We start from the raw sequence: 23,176 nt of genomic DNA, 5'->3' as shown, positions 1-23,176 counted from the left end.
CTGGTAATTTGATTTCTGACAAGTTCCCTGGTGCTGCTACCACTGGTCTGGGAACTCTGAGAACCCCTGGCGGCCGCCGGGTTTTCACATCGTACTCCGTCGCGCCCCCTTGTGGGCAGATGGTATGCGAACAGCAAGTGGCTGGCACTCTGTGCTCCCACTCCCACCGACATCCAGGACACCTCTCAGTCTGTTTGACAAATCTGGGTTTTTTGTGATTAAATGAAGAACCCCTCATAAAAAGGAGAGGAGAGCCCACTGGCCTGAACAGGGGGGTCCAGGCCTGTATGAGGGGCGCCCCCCCGGGAACGGAGCTTCCCGCGCTTCATCCCCGTGTATCTGTGTCACCAGGCAGCTTCTGCTGATAACCTGAGAACATTCGATGCAAACAAAACCCGAAATGACCAGCCAGGTGAGCAGAGGCGAGGGCGGGCACCGTCTCGTGTGTGTGCCCCCTGCAAGGTCAACAGAGCCCCTTCCCTTGGGCACCTGGGGCCACAGATGGCCCAGCTGCCTGCCGCTGGAGGGGTTTCCCTGTCCGCCTGCAGGCTTGCTGCTCGGCTCTTAGGGGCGCAGGGCGGCAGCCTGGCTCCAAGTTTACGCGGCGCTGTCTGAATGCGCTCCACACCGATCTGCCCTGTCCCCACGCCCATCAGGAGCCTCAGCACAGCCCCTTCATCCTCCAAAATCCAGCCTCAGGGTAACCTGATGCCCTCCTGTAGCTTGGACCCAACAGTAGTGGTCTGGGGTCAAGCCCAGTTTCTGGTCTCAAGGTGTCAGGTTCGACTCTCGGCCACCACCAGCTGAGACACCTTGGGCGGGTCAACCTGTCTAAACCTCCGTGTCCCTGTGTGTAAAATGGCGATGATTACAGTATCTGTGTGAGCCTTAAGCACAGCCGTCCACGTACTTGGACAGCGCCTGGCATGGTGAGAGCCCTCAGGACATACCGGCCAGCTGCTACTTACTCTCCTCTCGACGTTCTTTTAGTGGCCTGGAGGAAGCAGGAACGTGCCACCCGTATGAGTTTGCTGGGGTTACTGCAACAAACGGCCACAGCGGGGTGGCTTACAACAATGGAGATTTATTTTCTCACATTTTTGGAGATGAGCGCAAAATCAAGGTGTTGGGTAGAGCCACATTCCTCTGGAGGATTTTAGGGGCGATTTTTTTTCCATGCGTTTCTCGTAGCTTCTGATGGCTGCTAGCAACCTTGGCGTTCCTTGGCTTGTAGCTGCTTCACCCCAGTCCTTGCCTGTGTCGCCACATGGCCTTCTTTCTGTCTGTCTCTGTATGTCTTCTTCTTCCTCTTTTTTTAAAAGATTTTATTTATTTATTTTATTTGAGAGAGAAAGAGAGCAAGCAGGGGGAGGGGCAGAGGGAGAGAGAATCTTAAGCAGATTCTGCGCTGAGTGCGGAGCCTGACGTGGGACTTGATCTCACTGCCCTGAGATCATGACCTGAGCCGAAAACCAACAGTTGGACGCTTAACCGACTGAGCCACCCAGGCGCCCCTGGATATCTCCTTCTAAGGACACCAGTCATATTGGATTAGGGCCCACCCTAATTGAGTGTGACTTCATCTTAATTTGATTATATCTGCAGAAACCCTATTTCCAAATAAGGTCACATTCACAGGTACTGAGGGTTAGAACTTTCATGTGTATTTTTGGGGGACACACTTCAACCCCTAACAGTGCCCAGCTAGAGTGAGACCACAGGGGCCAGCAGGCATGGGGCCCTGGGTCTCTTCACTGAGAAGCTGTATGGGCTTCCCCAGACTTGGACTGAAATGTCCCGACGGTTGTGTTTTCCAGGGTGTTCAGACTTACACCTCTTGGATATGTTGACCCCAACCGAGAGAAAGCGACAAGGATACATCCACGAACTCATTGTCACAGAGGAGAACTATGTCAATGACCTGCAGTTGGTCACAGAGGTAATGGCAGCGGTGGGTGCTGGGAGTGCTGGGGGGCACTGGGAGAGGGTAGGGGCTGCTGCTCAGTGAAGGAGGATGGCCTCCTGATTCTCAGCCTGAGAAATTTTCTGATGCGTGGGGAGCATCTGGATGGTAAATCACATAGGAGATTCATACCCAAGAGACGACGGCTGGACTGTCATCCGTGGCCCTCTGAGTCATCCCTATATGTGGGCAGAGATGGCTCGTGCCAAGGGATGAATGAGTCCGTGAAGAGGTGTACGGAAGGAGACACATGGGCAGGGACTGAGAGTCTAGAGAAGCAATGGCTCAGCCACCAGCCAGCTGATGCTGTCGAGCAGGTCCCGTGGTCTCCCGGCCCTCAGGGTTGGCATCTGAAAATCGCCGCCAATCCGGCCGATATCTCAAGTTATTCCTAGCGGTACATATTACCCCTGAGGAAAATCTGTTGCTGAGAACGAAGATGTTTCCTTGCAGGTCCCCATGCCCCACCCCCCATGTCCTGGATGACTCCTCGTTTTGTCTCTCCTCCCAGGTAGCTGTCGAAAGGCCTGGGCCACTTGGTCTAGAAGGCTGGGGAGATGCAGAGTTGGGGACCCCTGCTTTTCCAGAAGCCTTTGGTCCATACTCATGGGAGGTGGCCATATTGGCAAACAGGTGTTTGCAGAGCCGGATGTCAGGGTCACTGTACAGTTTGAAAAGTACTGTAATAGTTTTGAAACTCCTGCCCCCTCCCCACCTCCCACCACCTAACAGTTGTGCAACCATCTCCTTGGACAGTCTTACACCCAGGAAGTCACCGCTCAGCTGCCCCGTGTTGAATGAGTACAGAAGGCAGGATAGATTTCAGCTCCAGGAGGCCACCATTCGTGCCTAGGAAGTGTTGATGCACACTCAAAAAAGGTGCCCGCTCCTCAAGACACATGAGCGTCCCTAAATATACAATCTCGGATGTCTAGGATGTGAGTGTCGCCCCCTTAGACGTGGCACTTTTGTGCAGTGGTCTGGTATATGCCGGGTTCCACGTCGGCTTAAGAACTCACGAAGAGTAGGCCTCCCAGGGATCAGCCTGAGCCCGGCCACGTTTATGTCAACGATAGGCTGTCCTATCTCTAAAGAATCTTCCGAAGTGCCCCGTGCCTCCGGTGCTAGATAATGACCTCTTTGGAGGCCCGGGCTCCCCACGTGGGGCTGGGCAGAGAGCTGTGATTTACCCTGAGTCACCCAGCCACACGGAGCTTGGAGGCTGGGCAGGCTCCTTTCTTTCCTGCAGCCAGTCCCTACACCGGCCCAGCCGGGGCCAGGAGCCCCCACCCAGGCTCCCTGTTGGAGGCCCCGCTGCTTACGGCTGCTCCCCTCGGGATGCCCATGCTGCAGGCGAGCATGAAGCGAGCATGCACACCCACGTGCATCTTGAAGCCCCGACTTTTCCCGGCCGTGCCCATCCCCCACCGTGGGCAGGGAAGAGTGTTCGGGACCTTGCACAGGCCTCTCGGCTTTGTCCTGGGGGAGGGAAGGCCCAGCCTGGAGAGTTCAGCTGGCCTCCCCCCTCAAACAGGGCAGACCTGATGGGGGCCCCCCAGCGGCTCAGGCAGAGGAGGGGCCATCTGCTGCAGATGCTGCTGGAAGGCGCAGCTGCCCACGGGCCCTTCCATGCGTGGAACAGAGCTGCGTGCGTTGTGCTCGAGTTGTGAGCTAACTGTTTGCTTTCTGAACCGCTTCGTTTTCTGCACCTGTAGATCTTTCAGAAACCCCTGATGGAGTGTGAGCTGCTGACGGAGAAAGAGGGTGCTATGATTTTTGTTAACTGGAAGGAGCTGATTATGTGTAATATCAAACTACTGAAGTAAGCCTCTCTCCCCTAACCCTGGCCTTGCTTCGCGCCCCCTGCCCCCCGGCTCTCACACACTAGCACCTCTGTGTGGCTTCGTCCACGTGTCCCCTGTGCATGCCACCCCATGTTTCTTTCTGCCTCTTCTGCTCCTTTCCACTCACAAGCACCGTGGCTCCTTGTCGCCCTGATGCTTTCCGGAAACACCCCCAGTCTGGCATTGCAGAGTCAATCACCAAGTTCCTGCTTTCACGGCAGGTCTAGAGTCTGCAGAGCGGGGGACCCCCGCCGGCCCTGGCTCCCTCCTGGGGGGCCTGGGCCAGCTCCCCACTTGCCCGCCTGCAGACCCAGGGTCCCCAGGGCGCATGTTGTTCTCTTGGGACATTCTTGGCTCCTGTGGATGGAAAAGGGTTGGAGCATTTGCTGCCCATGGTCAGCATTTCCTCGGGCTCACGCTCCGAGAAGCCTGCCTGGAGCTGTTGATATTTTATTCCCATTGCAGTTTCCAGAGGCGGCTGCAGGGAGGAGGCCCTGGGCTGGGAGTCAGGAGCCCTGGGTTTGGAGCCCAGCTCCCTGCCCTGCCTCTTTGAGCCTCCGTGTCCCCTGCTGTCCAGTGAGGGGCCTGGATTATGTCATCACAAAGGCCCCTTCCAGTTCTTTTTTTTTTTTTTTTAAGATTTTATTTATTTATTTGAGAGAGAGAATGAGATAGAGAGAGAGAGCATGAGACGGGGGAGGGTCAGAGGGAGAAGCAGACTCCCTGCTGAGCAGGGAGCCCGATGCGGGACTCGATCCCGGGACTCCAGGATCATGACCTGAGCTGAAGGCAGTCTCTTAACCAACTGAGCCACCCAGGTGCCCGGCCCCTTCCAGTTCTAAAATGAACCTCCCAGATCTGGGCCCAGCAGGCCATACTTTGGAACATGACTTGCTAAGAACGCAGAGTAGGTCCATGGTGGTCCAGCCGGTGGGGAGGACGGGCCACCCTCTGCCGGGCCCAAGAGTGCAGCGCAGCCCCGGGTAGCTGGCGCCCCTTCCTGAGCTCTACCTTCATGTGATTAGGAAGGGGCGATTTCCTAAGTGTGAACCCTTGTTTTTATAGAGTAATTTCAGGTCTCCACTTCTCCTGAGTGTGTGTTCGGGAGCGGTTGGGGGATGGAGAGAGCAGTGGAGGTAAAGTAAAAATACGACATCTGCTTTCTCTATGTTCTGGAAAGCAAATACTCAGAGACGACCCCCAGGGGTGCTTTGAGAAAGCATTTCCATCCTCCTCCTCGAGCACGGTGCTGTGGAAGCTTCTGAGCGTGGCTATGGGTCAGACGCTTGGGCTCACACCTTGCTCTTTGCCCTGCTGGCTGTGTCTTTGGGCGAGTCACTTACGTTCTCCGGGCCTCGGTGTCCTCATCTGTAAAATGGGGATGATAAGCGTACCTCCTGTGTAGGGTGATTATTGCAGGGTCTTTAGATGACATGCACCTAGCCATTGTAAGTGCTGGGCTCAGCCCCCCGGCCTTGGAGAGGGGCTGTCCTATCACCTGGGGCAAGCGGGCTGGTTAAGGCCGGAACCTACACGTGCTGAACCTAAAGGGCTGGAGACAAGTTGTTTCAAAATAGACCCAAGAGTTTTCTGTTGGAAATATACCTACAGGTGAACCCCCCCCTCCTTGGGTGGCCATCAGTGGGGGGCGGGGCAGTGGCAGGTGTGTCTGATGTTCCCAAGTGGCCCCTGCTGCCCATCGGGAATGTGCTGCCGCACTGCTCCCCATACCTTCCTGCTCTCCCCCCATCTCACCCTCCCCCCTGTCCTGGCAGGGAAGCAGAAGCCCCCTCCTCGAGCTCTGTCACGGCCAGGCTCGCGCGCTCCTTCCTCCTGTTAGCGCGGATGTGCTCCCCAGCCCCGGAGGTGGAGCCTGGAGTGCTGTTTTCAGCTGGGGAAGCCAGGCTCAGAGAGGGCAAGTGACTTGTTGAAGTCACACAGCAGGCAAGCTTGTGCCCCGGGCTGCTCTGTGGATCACCCACTGGGGGTTCCCGCCAGTCCTGCCCCCGATGGAAAGAACGTGGAACCAGGAGGCAAATGTCCTAAGTTTTTGTCCGGGGTTCCAGCACCTTCTGACTTGTTCTGGGCAGTTTCCTTGGGCAGATGAACTCTTGGAGCCCTTGTTTCGGGGCCTGTAAAACTGCAGTCATGGTGCCCGCCTGGTCGAGCGCGCAGGGCTCTGAGGAGCGAGGGGGCTGGCCGTGGTCCGGGCGCACTGGCAGTCCCGTCACACCTACTGGGGGGGACAGCCCCGCCTTCCAGCTCGGTGCCCCTGCGCTCCGGCCCCTTCCTCTGATGACCTGAGAGTTCGTCTGGGTGAACCAATGTCTTCCTATTCTAGATGAAATATTTAATAGTAGCTACCTGGGGACCTGATTTCTTTTTTTTTCTTGTCAATATGCTATTATGAAAATTTTTAAACATACAGAAAAAGGAGAAGGATTATAGGGTGAGCACCCATCTTGTAGACTGCACAGGGAACGTTTTGCTACATCCCTTTGTTACACAGACTTAACTTCCTCGTGCAAAGGAATCACCCCAGTGATAGGGAGATTTTAGGGATCCTTGCAGGCTGGAAGAGGAAGGCATTTTCGGATAAAGAGGATTGAAGGCAGCACTCCCTGGAAGGTCACTAGTGAGCCGACGCCTGTCTGTCACTCCTGATCCAAGGGCCAGTGACTTGTACTTGGGGTGGGAATGGGGAGGACCTGGGATTTAGGAAACAGATAAAGAAGAAATAAAATAAATGAAAATAAAGGGGTGCTAACTGGGCATAGGGACTTCCTACTATGGTTGGGGGTTAGAACAGATGATTCGCTCTTCCTGGTGAGTGGAGAGCTGTGAAATTTGCTTTTAAGAAGAAGAGTAGGGCAGAAAGATCTAGAACCTTTTCACATTAAGAGCGGGCACAGGCCCCTCATACACAGCCATCAGGAGTGACAGCAGAAGGGACGCAGATGAGACGTAGGGCCGCGCAAACCCAGGTGCTGGGAACTGTTTGTGTTTAATCAACATCCTTTCCTGCCTCCTTGCTTGGAGGAAAATGAAGGAGCTTCTCAAAAAAGAAAAAAACAGTTTTCCTTAAACATAAAGTATTTGACCTTTTTAACTTAAGATAGATATACTTTTATTTTGAGCAGAAAACAAAAATAAAGAGTAACAAATCCATCTCGGGGGTAGAGACAGGGTGGGGAGACAGGAGGGAACTTTGTCAGGGAGCGGGAGGGAAAGGCCGGGCCTGGAGGAGATGCCAGGAGTGGCGGCAGGGAGAGGAGAAGAGGGCCGCGGGACGCACAGAGAGAAGTCGAGATGGCCTCCTTCTGGACGAAGGACAGGGCCTGCGTGGAGCAGCTCAGGCGTGGAGGCAGGTCTGGGTGCTGGGCCTGTTGTCCCAGGCTCAGTGCTTACAGACCCCGAGCTCCCGGGTCACACCGCCTGGGTTCGAGAACCGCCTCTGTCGTATCAGCTGTGTGAGTTCGGTCGGGTGATTCAGTTTCCACGCGCCTCAGGTGTGCCAACAGCCAGGAGGGAGAATAAGCAATGTATGCAGAAAAGGGTTTGACACCTAGGACGTATGAATACATGCTAGCTCTTGGACTCCAGAGGGTCAGGAGCGTTCATTCATCCAACAAACAGCTGAGGACTCTTGGAAATGTTCATTAGCTGATCGATTACCATGGCAGTTCAAGGCCTTGACCCAGTAAACCTTTATTTTTTTAAAGATATTATTTTTTATTTATTTGAGAGAGAGAGAGAGAGCACCAGCAGGAGGAGGGGCAGAGGGAGAGGGAGAAGCACGCTCCCTACTGAGCGGAGAGCCTGACATGGGGCTCAATCCCAGGACCCCAGGATCATGACCTGAGCCCAAGGCAGCTGCTTAACTGACAGAGCCACCCAGGCGCCCAACCCAGTAAACCTTTAGATGAGATTATGAACCAGCTCACCAAAGGGCAGAGCTGTGGCGACTGAGTCACGTGACCCCCGAGCCCAGTGACACCCTCCTTTCAAACCCATTCGGGCCCAGTCATCGTAAGTCCTGCCTGTGCAGAACATCCCAGGAGGAGACCCACCCCGGAACCTGACAGGTGCCTGGTCCATAGTCGGGGCCTGACTGTAAGCCTGTCCCCTGGTTGGATAAGTTGAGTGTGTTCTGGATGAGTTCTTCCAGAACCCAGGCGCTGGTTTAACCTCTTCAAGACAATGGCCAACTGCGTGTGCTCTTTCTTCTTTTCCTTGTCTCCTCCGTGATTTTTTTAAAAGTGGGGCAGCAGGGTGGGGTACTTTTATTCCCTTAGAGAAAGATTGTTTTGCTGCTCCTAATACGAAAATGATGGAACGATGGAATTTCTTCCTGTTTCCATCCATAGCAAGTTTATAACATGGTTATGCAGGGCTCTGGTCCCCCATAATTGGGTAATTGGGGGTGACATCACCCTTGAGCAAATTTCTACATGGTGGGAGACATTCCATACCAACCCCCGCAATGAGCGGTGGCCATTTGGCCATCCTGAGGGCATCCAGTGGCCCCCCACCCCCCACACCAAGCAGCCAGTGCTGACCAGTGCTTCTCCATATGAGGGCATCTGCTTGAGGTGGAATTACTAATTGTTCAGACCACCTAACTTCCTGCCCTTCAGATTTCTCTCCTGGACTTGTTTGCCCAGCCCAAAGATTTTTCTTTAGCCAAAAATGTAGGAGAGAGAAGGTAAAGTGGTCTCAAGTTTTTAAAGCCTAATGCTAATATTGCAGAGCTTCCTTGGAATTCTTACAGAGCCATATCCTTACCTCAGGGCTTCTCCAGCATGGCCATGAAAGTAGCCAAAGGAATTTAGAGTAACAACTTCCCAACTTTATGTTAAAATCATATATCATACCATTCTGTTCCATCCACCCATCCATCCATCCACCCATCCATCCATCCATCCATCCATCCATCCATCCATGCAACCATCCATCCATCCATCCACCATCACTGGGGGAGGCAGAACACACTCATGGCCTCCGGTGTTGTGGTCCTGCCCTCCTAGCGCATCGCTCTCCTTGCTGTGTAGAGAGGCTCAGTGATGTGCCCTCTAGAGGCTGGTGTTAGGAGCTCACATACTGGAGTTGGGTGGGTTGCACAGTCTTGGCTCTCATGGCCCTCAACACTCCGACTGCAGCTGGATCTCAGAACAAACACCTCCCAGCCCCTTCAGTCTCTTCTCAACTTCCAGGAGATGAATTGTTTGGTTTCACTGGTCCATTATCATATAAATAGGCTTCTCTTCAGAACTTCCTAACCCAGTCAATTTCAAATTAGCCACAGAGATGAAGCAGTGAACAGCACAGATAGTTCAGATAACCATTTATCCCGGGCTTTGGTGAACATAATGGGATTATTTCTCTGTGGCAGTTGATTTACCATCTTAATTATGTTCTGTTTAGTCTGAAAATGAGCCTCTATGTCCCTTGGCAACGGTAGCTTCCCTCGGGTGACATTGGCCGGGAACAGACTCAGTGCTGGGCCATACTAGCCTGGGACTTAAGACCACAGATAATCCATAAAGTGAGACGTCGACACAAGGATCCTGTCTGAGTTACGAGAGAAATGATCCCCCATTTCTCCATAAGAAAGAAAAATATATTTTTCATGCTGACTTGTTCAGCAAAGATGTCTCTGAAAAGTTATTCCTAAGAACCAGCAGACAGCCATCAGGCCAAAGAAAACTGCCCTGGTGATACCTCTCTGTAGCACCGGATGTGCTTCTTTTCTGTTCCTTGTCTCCCCCAGTAGATCCTTTAGTGGCCCTGGGTTTGTGCCCCTCCCACACGTTCTGTTTCTGTATGGCCTCAAAGTGTGCCCCGTCACCCGCGGCTAGCGTGAAGGCAGGGGGCTCACTTCCCGTGTCCCCGTGCAGAGCGCTGCGGGTCCGCAAGAAGATGTCAGGGGAGAAAATGCCCGTGAAGATGATCGGCGACATCCTGACCGCCCAGCTGCCGCATATGCAGCCCTACATCCGCTTCTGCAGTTGTCAGCTCAACGGAGCTGCCCTGATCCAGCAGAAGACAGACGAGGCCCCGGACTTCAAGGAGTTTGTCAAAGTAAGGAGTCCAGGCTCAGCCAAGCCCCGGCCCCTCAGTGGCTGACGCAGGGCAGCGGGGTGTGCGAGGAGCGAATTCAAGCCTGCCAGCATATTCCTGCTAAAAACAGCCAGTGGGACCGAGGTCTTGGCCGAGCACTAGGGGCCCGCCGCGGGCTGGCAGGTGGGGCTTTGACCAAAGGGCTGGGCTTGGAGAGGAGGGGCCAGCCTGCACCCGGAAACTCTGACCTGTGGTCCCCGTGTTAGCGGTGTTATTTGGATGCAGGTTCAAATCTTCGATCTCATTTGTCAGGCCCAGCGGGGCTGGTGCATCTGAGGTGCCCCATTCTGTTTGGTCTGAGCACCCCCCGTTCTTTGCTGCAGAGGGAATGGCCGGGAATCTCAAGGGACCCTTTGTTCCTTTTCCAGTTGGTTTTTGTGGTTGGCCTCGAGCTCTAAAAAGCGTGTGGGGTGAGTGTGGGATGCCAGGACCTCTGCCTCGGGGGATAATAGGGGTCTCAAGAGCCATATGTCCCCCAAGGGACATCTGAGGAGGTGGGCCCCGTGCTGCTGGGGGCTGCAGGCCTTGGGACTTGGCCTTGGCCAGGGCAGGTCCCCGCTGGCCCCACTGGTCCACTCAGCCTCCGTGTCTCCCAGAGAAAGAATCAAATAACTTTTGCGGAACCTCAGTTACATTTTGGTGAGTAGACCAATAATACTAACAGCAGGCTTCTCTTTGTACCTCGTGCACTTGGGGGCAGGCCATTCCCTCCCCCACCACTAAGCACGTTTGTGGAATCATCATTGTGAGATCTCTCCTTGACCGCAGCATCCCACATGCTTGTTCTTTCCTTTTCCCCTGGTGTTTCTCAACATTAAATGCTTTGATTTGCTAGCCGATGAATGGGGGGGCATTCTAAAGTCATTCGAAGGGGAGAAATATTGGTAAAAAGTAGGCCCAGGGTGGTCTAGAGACTGGAGAGCAGATGCTGGGCCACCTGGGCTTTCAGCCAAGGGCCGGTCCTCCCCGGACACAAGGCAGGATGAATTCATCACTGGATGCACTTGAGCTTGAGGGAAATGCTGACACCACCCAGGACAGGGGGCCTGTTTCCCCTCCCTCATCACCTCTCCTCGCCTCACCCCTGTGGGGGTTTGACACGCCTTTGCCAGGTATGAGGTGTTCCTGGAATGATGATGTCCATGGCAGGAGCAGGTTGGAAAGCTGACACCTCCCGGGACCTGGGGCCTAGGTCATAGCAACTGCCCGTTTCTAAGGTGTTAAACCTGGCCAGTGCCTTTGAGAGCTGAGTCACCACATAATCCCTGTGACTTACAGACGGGATCATCTTTTGGGATAGGACCCTTTCCTCTGGCTGAATTGACAAAAGGGACAGGTGGTCTAGGGTGGGGACAACCCGCAAGACTTGAGGTTGTAGTCCTTTCCCCCCCTCCTGTCTCAGCACCACTGTCCCCACCTGCCTGGGGCTCCCACGGGTGTGTGTGGGCTCCATCCGAATGAGACAACGAGATTCAGCCCCTCTGGCATCTCTGGGACTTAAGGGGAGTTTCTATTCTAACTCTACAGCCTCGTGTTTCTTCTTCCTCTTGGGGCTGTTCAAAAGGTCTGGCAGATATACAGAAGAAATATTCTCTGTAGAGCCAGAATCTCATCTCTGTAAGGGAGGGACTGTGTGTCCCAGGGAGGGGCTGGGTCTCCAGTCGCCATCGTCCTGGACCGGGATATCGAGTCAGGCCCTTCCAACGCCAGGCTCCTCTGTTCTCGTCCAGATAAATGAGACAATGTGATGGCGCGGGGGGAGCGGATGTCCCTGAATGGACTTTGCAGATTTCTTAAGGACATTTAAAAAACTCTCTCATTTCAGAGGCTGGCAATGGACCCTCGATGTAAAGGGATGCCTCTCTCCAGTTTTATACTGAAGCCTATGCAACGGGTAACAAGATACCCACTGATCATTAAAAATGTAAGTACCCATCTTGCCTTTTCAAGCAGAGGAACGCTTTCTCAGCATTTCAGGGATCCAGGGTCACGGGCAAGATCCCCCAGCCAACGTACCTGGTATCTGTTGTGTAGAATCATACACCAAGGGGATGTTGGAAGTATCTGCTTGGTAACTCAGAAAGAAAAGCTGTTTATTGTGAAAAGAGCTAATAATATACAGTCTTCAGCTGTGTGACCAAGTGGCTTTTACCTCGTAAGTTGGAAAATGAAAGCTCAGTTCTTTGGTTCTTTTCTTAATAGAGGTATAACGCCTTCATGCCTCAATTTTCCCAGCAGGAAAGAGAAAGAAATGTCATGCCTACCACCCATCCTCAAAAATCCATCATGAAGCCAATACCAAAAGAAAAAAAAATAGGGTTTCAGTGTTTCTATCTGTAATATGAGTGAGCAGACCCAGACATCCTCTGAACCTGTGATTATATAACCATAAGGGGGATGGCTCCCGGAGAGAGGTTTTAGATCTGGTTCCCTTTTGTGGAGACTTTAGCAACCCAGATCTGGGCGCCGGTGTGCTCATTGCTGTTAGGGTGTTACTGCCTTTTGGGTCTCTCAGTGGCTGAGTCAGGAAATACACATATGTATATTCATACATACATGCTTATATGTAAGTGTACACACATACCTTTATATTTATTTCTAGATCAATCCATGTAGATAATAATGCATGTTAAAACCCATGAGCTCACACTGATACGTCCTGTTCTAATCTTATACCACAGAATTGATTCTAGCCTTCCCCCTTTCTATACTTATAACTTCTTTTCTATGAGAAACCTCCCTCTCATCATCAATACATTTACTGATTTGCTCAGACCCCTTATAGTAACCCATCTCCCTCCACATAAGCCATCTCCTCCGTCCAACCCCAGCTTGGCCCCACAAAGTACACTGTGGCCACCTTGGCTGAATTAAATAATTAGTTTTGAATCAGGCTCTCAACCTACTGTTTCCTCTCTTCCAACTTGACAGTTGTTATTTAACTGGTGCGGTACTTCTCTTTTTTCCCCCCAAATTTAATTGCACATTGGAGCTGGAAATGAGCTTTTAAAATAGGTGTTCTAGATCTAGGCAATGGCGGTGGGGGTGGGGTGGGGGTGGGGGCAAAAACAAGGAAAGAACCGAGAGTCATAAATTTTAAAAGGAAAAAACAAATTATTGTTATTTGCACAAACATGATTGCTGCCCTTTAGAGGACCCGAGAGTGAACTGAAAAATAGTGGAACCAAGAAGAGAAATTTTAAAAGGTGGCCAGTTACAAGATACATGTGAAAAACTATAAAAGTACTAAAATGAAATATTGTATATGATGCTGAGGTGGAGAAATTCTTAGCATGGCAGTAAGGACAGAGATTTAAAAGATTTAGAGTTGTAGCAACTTAAAAAAATATTTTATTCTGGAAACAACCTAGATATTAAATAGAGCAAATGAATTGTGGTAGACCTGTACTCGGAAAATATTTTTAAAAACAGAGACTTCAGGGGCACCTGAGTGGCTCAGTCGGTTAATTGTCTGCCTTCGCCCCAGGGACCTGGGGTTGAGCCCCACATCGGGCTCCCTGCTCAGCACGGAGCCTGCTTCTCCCTCTCCCTCTGCCCCTCCCCCACTTGTGCTCACTCTGTCTCCCTCACTCTCTCTCTCAAATAAATAAATAAAATCTTAAAAAAAAAAAAACAACAGAGACTTCTATGTATTAGCATGGAATGGCATCCAGAAAATACCATTAAGTAAAAAAAAAAAACCCTTCATGAGCAATCTTACAGTGTAGTTCATTTTATAAAACAGAGGAAAAACTATGTGTGATTATTAAATGTATGCAGAGCATCTAAAAGGAGTTCAAGGGATGCCCTTTGGTCTGTTGGCATGGTTACCCCTGGGGAGGATAGTGAAAGGGAACTTTCACATTTGCTCTATGTACTTCTGTATTGTTTGGATCTTGCAGATCAAGAATGTGTCAATATACTATTTGCATAAAGATTTTTCTTAAAGTTTTCTGTGTGACAAAATATAATGAACAACAATGAAAGACAAATGATAGATGTAAACTGGGTAAACACATTTTATACTCAGGTAAGTAGGTACTGAAATATACATAGATTACTTATCTATATCTATGTATCTATCATATATCTGATAAGGGGCTAACATCCAAAATATATAAAGAACTCATATAACCCATACAATAGCAAAAAAACCCAACAACCTGATTTAAAAATGGCTGAGGATCTGACTAAGCATTTTTCTGAAAATACATAGTGCTTAAGAGGTACATGAAAAGATGCTCTATGTAATTAATCATCGGGGAAATGCAAATCAAAACCGTAATAAAGTATCACCTCACATTGTTAGAATAACTATTATAAAAAAGACTAGAGGGGCACCTGGGTGGCTCAGTTGTTTGAATGTCTGCCTTTGGCTCAGGTCATGGTCTCAGGGTCCTGGGATCAAGCCCAGCATCAGGCTCCGTGTTCAGCAGGGAGCCTTCTTCTCCCTCTCCCTCTGCACACCGAACCCCCCCCACTCATGCTCTCTCTTGATATTTCTCGCTCTCTCAAATAAATAAATAAAATCTTTTTTAAAAAAAAGGCTAGAAATAACAAGTGTTGATAAGGATGTGGAGAAAAAGGAATACTTGTCCACTGTTGGTAGGAATATAAATTGGTGCAGCCACAATGGAAAACAGTAAGTAGATTCCTCAAAAATTAAAAATAGAACTACCATATACAACCCAGCTATTCCACCTCTTGGTATTTACCTGAAGAAAATAAGAACACTAATTCAAAAAGATACATGCACCCCCATGTTCATTGCAGCATTATTTATAATAGCCAAGACATGGAAACAACCTAACTGTCCATTGATGGATAGAAATTATATATATATATATATATATATATATATATATATATATATACACACACACACACACACACCATATATATGTAATATAATATATAATAGAATATTGTTCAGACATAAAAAAACAGTGAAATCTTGCCTTTTGTGTCAACATGGATGGACCTTGGGGGCATTATGCTAAGTGATATAACTCAGAAAGACAAATACCATATGATCTTTCTTATGTTTGGCATCTTAAAAACAATTAATTAAAGAAAACCCCCAAGCTCATAGATACGGAAAACAGATTAGTGGTTGCCAGAGGCAAGGGTCGAGAGTGGCATAAATGGGTGAACTATTTTTGTTTTCTTTTTGGTTCTTAGTTTAAATAAATTGAAGAAAAAAAAAAAGAAAGCAAAACCAAACCAAAACCAAAACAAATGAATTTGCACAAGCCAGCTGTGTGGGCTCCCAGTCTAGGGCTGTAGTCCTTAGACTTGGCTGCACATTAGAATCACCCAGAGAGCTCTAGAAAATACCTGCAGGTGGAGTCCCTCCCCCAGGGATTTGGTCAGGGATGAGGCATCAGGAGTTTCCACAAGGATCCTAGCTACAGCCAGGATTGGCCCGGAGGCTGGGGATGTTGTTGATGATTGGAGAAGGCAGGACCCAGAATGTGCATTTTTCTCAATTTAGGTGCTTCCCTAGGACTTTAAGCCAAAGGGTACCTTTGAGGTGAGATACTATTCAAGGTTAGGTCCATGTGAATTATTTGTGTGTGGACAAGTCCTAAGCAGGTACACCTTCCACATCCCCTGGTGCATTCCAAAACTGGCTCAGGGCCTTTCTTCATGACTGCTTTTAATGCACTCTAAGTCCTTTGAGAATCTGATGGTCATGGCTCTCATTCACTGAGCACCTTCTAAGGGCCAGGTACTTTTCGAAGTGCTTCACTCTATCAAATCATTTAGTCCTCCAGGTAACCTTAAAAAGGAGGTGCTGTGGAGCATCCCCACTTTTCATATAAGGAAACTGAGGCTCAGAACATTTGGGGGACTGGCCCATGTATGGCTGGTCACTGGCAGAGCCCAGATGTTAATGCAGGAGGCCTAGCTGCTGGCTGGCTTGGAGTGTTCTACGCAGAAAACCACACATGTGCTCAGATGCACCCTTGGCACGCTGTTCCAGAGCTGCGCCGATGCCTGCAGCTCGCGCGGACCTAGGAAAAGAGCCGTTTTCTAGGGGAAAATCCCTGAGGATGCATTGTTACCCTGGCTGCAGCCACTGCCCTCCTCAAACCCCAAGCGTAAATAATGTGGCATCCCCTCCCTCCCCAGGGGACCCGGCCAACAACGGGTGGCCATCTTGCTCATGTCATGGCTGCAGCTGGGCGCTCAGAGCGGCAGCTTCCCAGGTGGGCACCCATCAGGAAAGGTGGGTGCCGTGCCCTGCCTCTGTTGGGCCCTCCAGGACTGCGCTCCCCCCACCCCCAGGGCCCACCTGCACCACCTGACGCTGCTGTCTTGTGTCCTCTTCCGTAGATCCTGGAAAACACCCCCGAAAACCACCCTGACCACAGCCACTTGAAGCACGCCCTGGAGAAAGCGGAGGAGCTGTGCTCGCAGGTGAACGAAGGGGTGCGGGAGAAGGAGAACTCGGACCGGCTGGAGTGGATCCAAGCGCACGTGCAGTGTGAAGGCCTGTCTGAGGTAGCTGCCCGCGGGCTGGGACCCGGGCCGCCCCCGCCAAGCTGAGTCTTGGCCGCCAGCCTGGAGGAGGAGGCGGGCAGGATCGTTCTCTCTTCCCCCTGCTTCTTATCCGCCGCCCCTTCACCTGTCCACTGACTTCTTTATTTCCATTTTCCGAAGTTCCGTTCATGTTGTCAGATCTGCTGGCTTCTCTCTCGTGTCTTGCTCTTGCACAAGTGGCCACGCTTTTCATTTTTTTTTCTAACATTTTAAACATAGTCCCAATCAGGACATTCCACCATCTACAGGCCTGGAGCTCGCTCTTGTCTGTCGGTTCTGCTAGCCGTCACTGCGCATGCCCGCTTCTCTGTCTGTGCTGTGATTTTTGATTGTGAGGTCCGTGTTCCTTGGAGCTTTGCCTGAGGGGTCTGGAGTTGCATTCCTCCCGAGAGAATTGCTACCAGCATCACCCCAGATTAAATGTAGAGGGGTCTGGGGATCACACTGCTGTGTGAATTGTCATTGTGGACTTGGGCGAGGGCTGCCTTGCGGTTGCAAATTCTCAGGGGCATTTTTTTTCATTGCACTTAGTCCAAGGTCAATAGCAAGCAAGTCTTCTTGTTCCTCCCTTCTGTGCTTGAGTTTACTTGTCATTCTTCCTCTACGAGAAAGTTTTTTGTGGCTGTCTCCTGTTAGATCCTTCCGCTCACGTGGGCCCTCCATACATTGCTCGGCTCGCACCCCACGTGACCTTTGAAATGGAAGCCCAAGGTCAACTAGATTCAAGAGAGACTCTCAGGGTTGAAGCCGGCTTTGGGGTTGGCTTATCTTCTGGGGTGCACCTTTTCATTCTGTTTTTGGCCTCTGCACATTTTTTACTTTTTATATATTTTTTATCAATTTGCTTGCATTTAAAAAGTGCATTTTTATATTTTACTGAGTTTTTAAATTTTTCACTGGATGTGTCAGAGTATCTAGTCCACCATACTGCCAGGAACAGAAGTTTCTCTTCTAGTATTTCTTTTCTTGTCACTTTCCCTTCCTATAGTTTCATTGATTCTTTCTGTCTGTTTTTCCCTCTCTCTGCCTCTGCATGCATGTGCGTGTGTGCGCGCACACACACACACCATTCACTAGGGTTTACCAAAATGCCCAGGCAGAATGTGTCCCCCTCGTCCACTCTCCCTGTGGCTGCTCCCTTCTTCCAATGCTTTGAAGGCAATCACTAGCTGAGGAAGTCACCACCACAGATTCCTCGCCTGCCTCACCTCCTTGTCCGTCTTCAGGGTTAGGTGTGCGATAAACAGAGCTGTGGGAACAGCCCTGTGGAAATGCGTTTTGGAACTCTGTGTTGATATGCAATCCAGGGGCATTCATTGGTCGGTTGGCTCACTGATGCTTTCATCCGTTCGTCCACTCAGTAAACATTAAACAATTCTCGAGTGCCATGGCCTAGTACTAGACACTAAGGACAACGAAAATCAGTAAAATGTGACCTCTGCCGTCCCTCAGGTTCTACAGTTCTGGATGAAGTGGTGGTGGGCGGGGCTAACCCAGTGTTTACAACAAAATATAAGGAGTGGGAAGGCGGAACGAGGTTCGGGTGCTGTGGGAACACAGGGTGGGGAGGAAGGGACAGTCACAGGGGGATTCGGGGAAGCATCGGAGATGGAGACAGGTGGCTGCGTGTTGAAGGATGAAGATATCTGTCCTGGAAGGCATCCAGGGGGTGGGCCTCCCAGTGGAGGGCATGTCCTGAGCCGGGCATCTATAGAGCAATAGATGATATGGCTTTATGGCAAGTGGAAGCCAGGGGAGCAAGCGCAGAGGAGGTTAACTCGATCCTGCAGACAGCGCACCTGAACAGCTCCTGAATCCGGGCAGCAGGACATGGTGACCTGCTCTTTGGAAAGGGGCCCTTCCCCGAGTCTCGCAGCTGCCCTCAGGAGGACTCAGCGAAGCCTGGGTCTTCTTAAAACATTAAGTATAGGGACGCCTGGGTGGCTCAGTCTTCGTCTGCCTTTGGCTCAGGTCATGATCCCGGGGTCTTGGGATCAAGCCCCATATTGGGCTCCCTGCTTGGTGGGGAGCCTGCTTCTCCCTCTGCCTGCAACTCCCCCTGCTTGTGCTCTCTCTCTCTCGCAAATAAATAAAATCTTTAAAAAACAAACAAAAAACATTAAGCATAAAAAAAAAGCTCTTAACCTTTGAGTTTTGTGGCTTCCGTACCCTCTTTGAGATAGACTGTTTTCCTTCCTACTGATCAGTCTTACCTAGCTTTGTACACCAGCTTTCGTCTTGTCTGTGTGGTGTTCACCATACAATCAGGGAGAGGGGGCATGCTGGCTTCTGTCTGCTGGCCCAGATCTGGACTCATCCCCGTGATTAAGTTTCAAATACATGCTGTCTTTAGCATCCTTGTCCTAAGATAGAGAAACGTTCCCAATTCATTTATATTCATTGTTAGCCTGGCCTTGTGGTGGCCCCACACTTGGAGGAGGATGAATAAATGACGTCATCTTTATGTGATCCAGGCGGCCTTCTCTGGATTCATAGTCTGTCCCCACATGGCTTGAACTCTCTCTTGGCGAGCAACATGGATCTCCAGATTCCTGTTCAGAGTGTAAAAGGGTAAAGAATACCCTCTGAAGGCTCCCATGTGGGTGTCACCTTCAGTCTTTGGGGCTCTCTCAGAGCCCTCACCCCTCCTTGTACCCAAGAGTGGAGTGGAGTGGTCACTCTTCCTTATGCTTATAGGTCTCCAGTCACAGAGGCACTGCTGATTCTTTCCCCCACGATGGAGGGAGATGCGTGGCCACCAACATCTCTTGGGGGACCCATGGTGTGAACCCTGTCACCTCTTCACAAATACCCTCCTCAGGGAGATCTACAGGGTTCATAGCTCTGGGGAGTATTGGCCTTGAAGGTTGCTGGTGGAGCTTTCCCCCTGGGGCCCTCCCTCAGTCTCTCCTCCGGCTACCAAGAAAGTGAGTCTTTATGGGGTCATTTTTCTGCCTCAGTCTCCCTCTGCCCCTTCAGAAACTGCTCACATGGATGATAGAGCCCAGTGGGATGATAGAGCTGGCTTTCAGCAGCCTTTGGAGCCATCTCCAAGGTTTGGGAAGTGGCAGGAAAAGTGTCCCCTTCCCATTTTCAGGACGAGGGAGTTGGTTAAGATTCCATGCGCACCACGCTGTGTGCACTCTGATTGGCTTTGAAACGTCACTCAGCACCCCTGAGTCTTGCAGTCGCCCACGTGCTAGGGGCCTGGACTCTAGCCACACCTGGGAAAGTAACGTGTGTCCTATAGAATTGTACACAGAGTAGTTGCTGCTTTCCAGAAGCTCAAGGGACTGTGGGAGCCTGTGTGGGGTCGTCACTGGAGCAGGTTCATGCCCCCGCTAGGACACAGCACATACTCATCGAGGCGGCGGGAGAGGGCTCAGAACTTTCTTCCTGCTTCCCATTTCCTAGCCAATAAGAGGGAGAGGGCCACCAGTCACCCTGAGACACTAGTAGACCCCTAGGGAGAAAGCAGTAGGAATTATACTCAAGACTCATCTGGACACTCGGAATCCCCGGAACTGGGTCCTTGACTGACATTGACTCCTTGGCTCTGAAAGGCATTGGCTGATGTCTGCAAAGCAGTCCTTGACTTGAGCCTCAGACTCAGGCCCACTGGGGGCAAGCCTCAGATTCTGACGGAGCTCGGGCTTTCAAATGCAGAAAAACAGAAATCAAAAAAATGACCTCACCTCATTGTGTCTTCTTTGGGTTTTGTTTTTCCTTTCTCAGCAACTCGTGTTCAATTCAGTGACCAATTGCTTGGGGCCGCGCAAGTTTCTGCACAGTGGGAAACTCTACAAGGCCAAGAGCAACAAGGAGCTGTATGGCTTCCTCTTCAATGACTTCCTCCTGCTGACCCAAATCATAAAACCCTTGGGCTCTTCCGGCACCGACAAAGTCTTCAGTCCCAAATCTAACCTGCAGTATAAAATGTACAAAACTGTAAGTTTGATTCCAGATGGCAATCTCAGGGTTGGGGAGTAGAAAGTTCCCAAAAGGAGTCAGTCTTAGCAGGGTTTGGGGGCCGTGGCATGGAGGAGAAGGCAAAGGGGTGAGCCAGGATTTAGGGTAACTGAGGCAATGCAGTTCCAGCATTCTCAGAAGACGAACAACGTTCAGTTCGATTGATGAAACATCTATTAGCTTCCAAATGGCCGCCGTGGGTCACCAGGTGAAGGCAGGCCGCCCTGGGCTGGCGGGGCTCAAGGCCTAGGGTTACAGATGAGGCAGGCATGGGAAAGCTCCAAACTAGAGCTCCAGCGCCCCGCCTTCCAAACATTCCCAGATCCGCCTCTAAGCTCCTCAGGGTAGCTTGAAACATCTGTGCCCCTTACCTTGGCCAACAAAAGCCAATCTAAACAGTCAATGTGTGGGGAATTTCCCTCTGCTGTTTATTTGGTCTGCTCCGATGTACACAGCTGTGTTCGTGTGTCTTCGTGTCATGGGGTGCTATTTTCCTAAATTTGCCTGTGTGGGGGTGTTTTTACAGAGTTTTCTCTGAAGCGGCAGTTAGCCTGATTGTGGGGAAAAGAACAACGTACTTAATGCGGATTGTCACTAGCAACTTTGTAGGAAAATCTTTGGAGGGAATTGGCTGGAGGTGAAGTTAGGGAGACTGTTTGCTGATTAGGATTTGCTATGGCCAAAACAGACTGGTCAAGGCTTTTTCTGAAGGACCTAAAAAACACCGGCAAAATGGAGGAGGCAAAAATCCCTATTTATAGTTTGTAATACATGATATTGATACTAACACAAAATCATTATTCCAGTAGAATTTACTGGAACGCACACACACATGCACACACACACACACACACACTCAGTTTAGTTTACTGGAACATTAGCTCACACACATTCATTGTTCACTGAAACACGCAGAGTCCCAGTCTGGTTTTATAATGGTTTTATAATGCATTGTTTTTCAGCCTATTTTCCTAAATGAGGTTCTAGTAAAATTACCCACCGACCCTTCTGGAGATGAGCCCATCTTCCACATCTCCCACATTGACCGAGTCTACACCCTCCGAGCCGAAAGCATAAATGAAAGGTAAGACCTGCCACCTCCCTGGGCCCAGGGCCCCACCTCCAGTGCCCGGGGCCCCACCGGGTGCTGGACGCACGTAGGACATTTAATTAATCAGCAGGTCCCAAGATTTCTTGAGTTGCAGTACCATGACCTATGGCTGGAGCGGGTAGGAGAAAGGTCTTAATACTTTTCTAGAGCCTCTCAAAAGTTTAACACATGGCGTGAATTTTTCAAAATAAAAGGAATTGAAACTAATTTTGCTTGAGAATTTCTTTAAAAGACATTTTCATCATTCTTTGAGATCACGTTTCCTAAGGTTTCCCAGGTGGCAGAAGCCAATAGGAAGGCAATTTGGGGATTAATGAGACCCCCCCAAGCCCGACCCCGTCCTCAGCTGGCTCACTTGGACAGGCGTTCTGGATCTCAAAGCAGGGGGGTATTTTGCTTCAATCGTGTATTCAAGACTCTGCCTTAGAGCCAAATGAAATAGATCTTTTCTGAAGGGTGAACTTGACACAAGGCCAACAACATTCCAAAGAACATTCATGCCAAGCAAGAAAATTGGCCAAAGTTATCATGCAGATGGGTCTCTGAAAATGAAGGAGAAAGCATTATGCCAAAGTGCTTCTCCCGGAGTGTGTTTGCTTTGCTATGTAAAGAGCTTCCCTCTCTGGGAAATGGTTTTGTCCTTCCCTTGGATGGTTTAGTGAGAGAGATCCTTCTGGCCTTCTTCGGGGAGACAAATACGAGATGCTTTTCCATAAGGGAGGAGGGAGTTGCACGCCAATATCTCCAGGACAGCATCTCTCTGCCACGGGGACACCAAGGCCAAGGCAGGTCTCGAGTACATCAATAAAAATGTCACTCATCCCTTCCTTATTAATGGTAGGAAAAATCACTGGCACCGTTTGACACAAAACCGGACTTTCTTTCCCAGCCTTTGTTGTTAAGAGCAAAGGAACAAAGCGGGTAGGATCCTGGAGGCTGAGTTCGAAGCCCTGAAAGCTGTTTCCTGAGTTCTGTTTGGCACCTTTCTGTCTTTTTTCTTCCCAAGGACTGCCTGGGTGCAGAAAATCAAAGCTGCTTCAGAACTCTATATAGAGACTGAGAAAAAGAAACGGGAGAAGGCGTACCTGGGTATGCATCGCTCAGCGGCATGGCCCGTGTGTCCTGCCAAGCTGGGGCAGTGAAGTTTGGGCCCAGAGTCCTTGGAGCTGGAAAGATGGGCCGGGCCTGGAGGGGGAGGCGGGGCCTGAGAAGGGATGGAAGTTGGGGAGAGGGAGAGTGGGGTGCAGGATGAGGGTGGAGCGTAAATTCCAGGAACCAGGAAGCCAGCATGTAAGAGGGAGACGGGGGGGGGGGGGGGGGGGGGGGGGGGGGTGGGGGGGGTGGGGGGGGCAGCTACATGAAATTGATCTGAAGCCAGCAAGGGTGGGAAAGGTGTTTCAGTGAAGGCATCTTGTGTTCTTCTTCCTGCCATCACAGTCCGCTCCCAAAGGGCAACAGGTATCGGAAGGTTGATGGTGAACGTTGTTGAAGGCATTGAGCTCAAACCCTGTCGGTCACATGGTAAGGACCCCAAATTCCCTCCAGCACGGGGTAGTGGCGGAAGTCTATTCTGTAAGCCTCCAGCCAGCTTTATGTCAAACGTGCTATTTCCATGACCCTAAA

The 23,176-nt window shown here is 50.6% G+C and overlaps 1 protein-coding gene across 5 annotated transcripts in view; it reads left to right on the top strand.

The window, feature by feature from the left end:
* The window catches only part of ITSN1 (intersectin 1), a 219,645-nt gene that overhangs the window by 183,304 nt on the left and 13,165 nt on the right, over positions 1-23,176 (top strand). For all 5 annotated transcript variants that reach the window (XM_078076859.1, XM_078076839.1, XM_078076849.1 and 2 more), the window contains 9 exons: positions 1,818-1,939; positions 3,679-3,785; positions 9,705-9,888; positions 11,753-11,851; positions 16,267-16,434; positions 20,209-20,421; positions 21,405-21,526; positions 22,560-22,642; positions 22,991-23,074. In XM_078076859.1, the coding sequence (XP_077932985.1) occupies positions 1,818-1,939; positions 3,679-3,785; positions 9,705-9,888; positions 11,753-11,851; positions 16,267-16,434; positions 20,209-20,421; positions 21,405-21,526; positions 22,560-22,642; positions 22,991-23,074 (1,182 nt within the window). The remainder of the gene's footprint in view (positions 1-1,817; positions 1,940-3,678; positions 3,786-9,704; positions 9,889-11,752; positions 11,852-16,266; positions 16,435-20,208; positions 20,422-21,404; positions 21,527-22,559; positions 22,643-22,990; positions 23,075-23,176) is intronic.

The sequence above is a fragment of the Halichoerus grypus genome, chromosome 1, assembly GCF_964656455.1.
Source record: "Halichoerus grypus chromosome 1, mHalGry1.hap1.1, whole genome shotgun sequence".
Lineage (NCBI taxonomy): Eukaryota > Metazoa > Chordata > Mammalia > Carnivora > Phocidae > Halichoerus > Halichoerus grypus.
The sequence above is the reverse complement of the archived record's forward strand: the minus strand, read 5'-3'. Positions and strand labels throughout refer to the sequence as shown.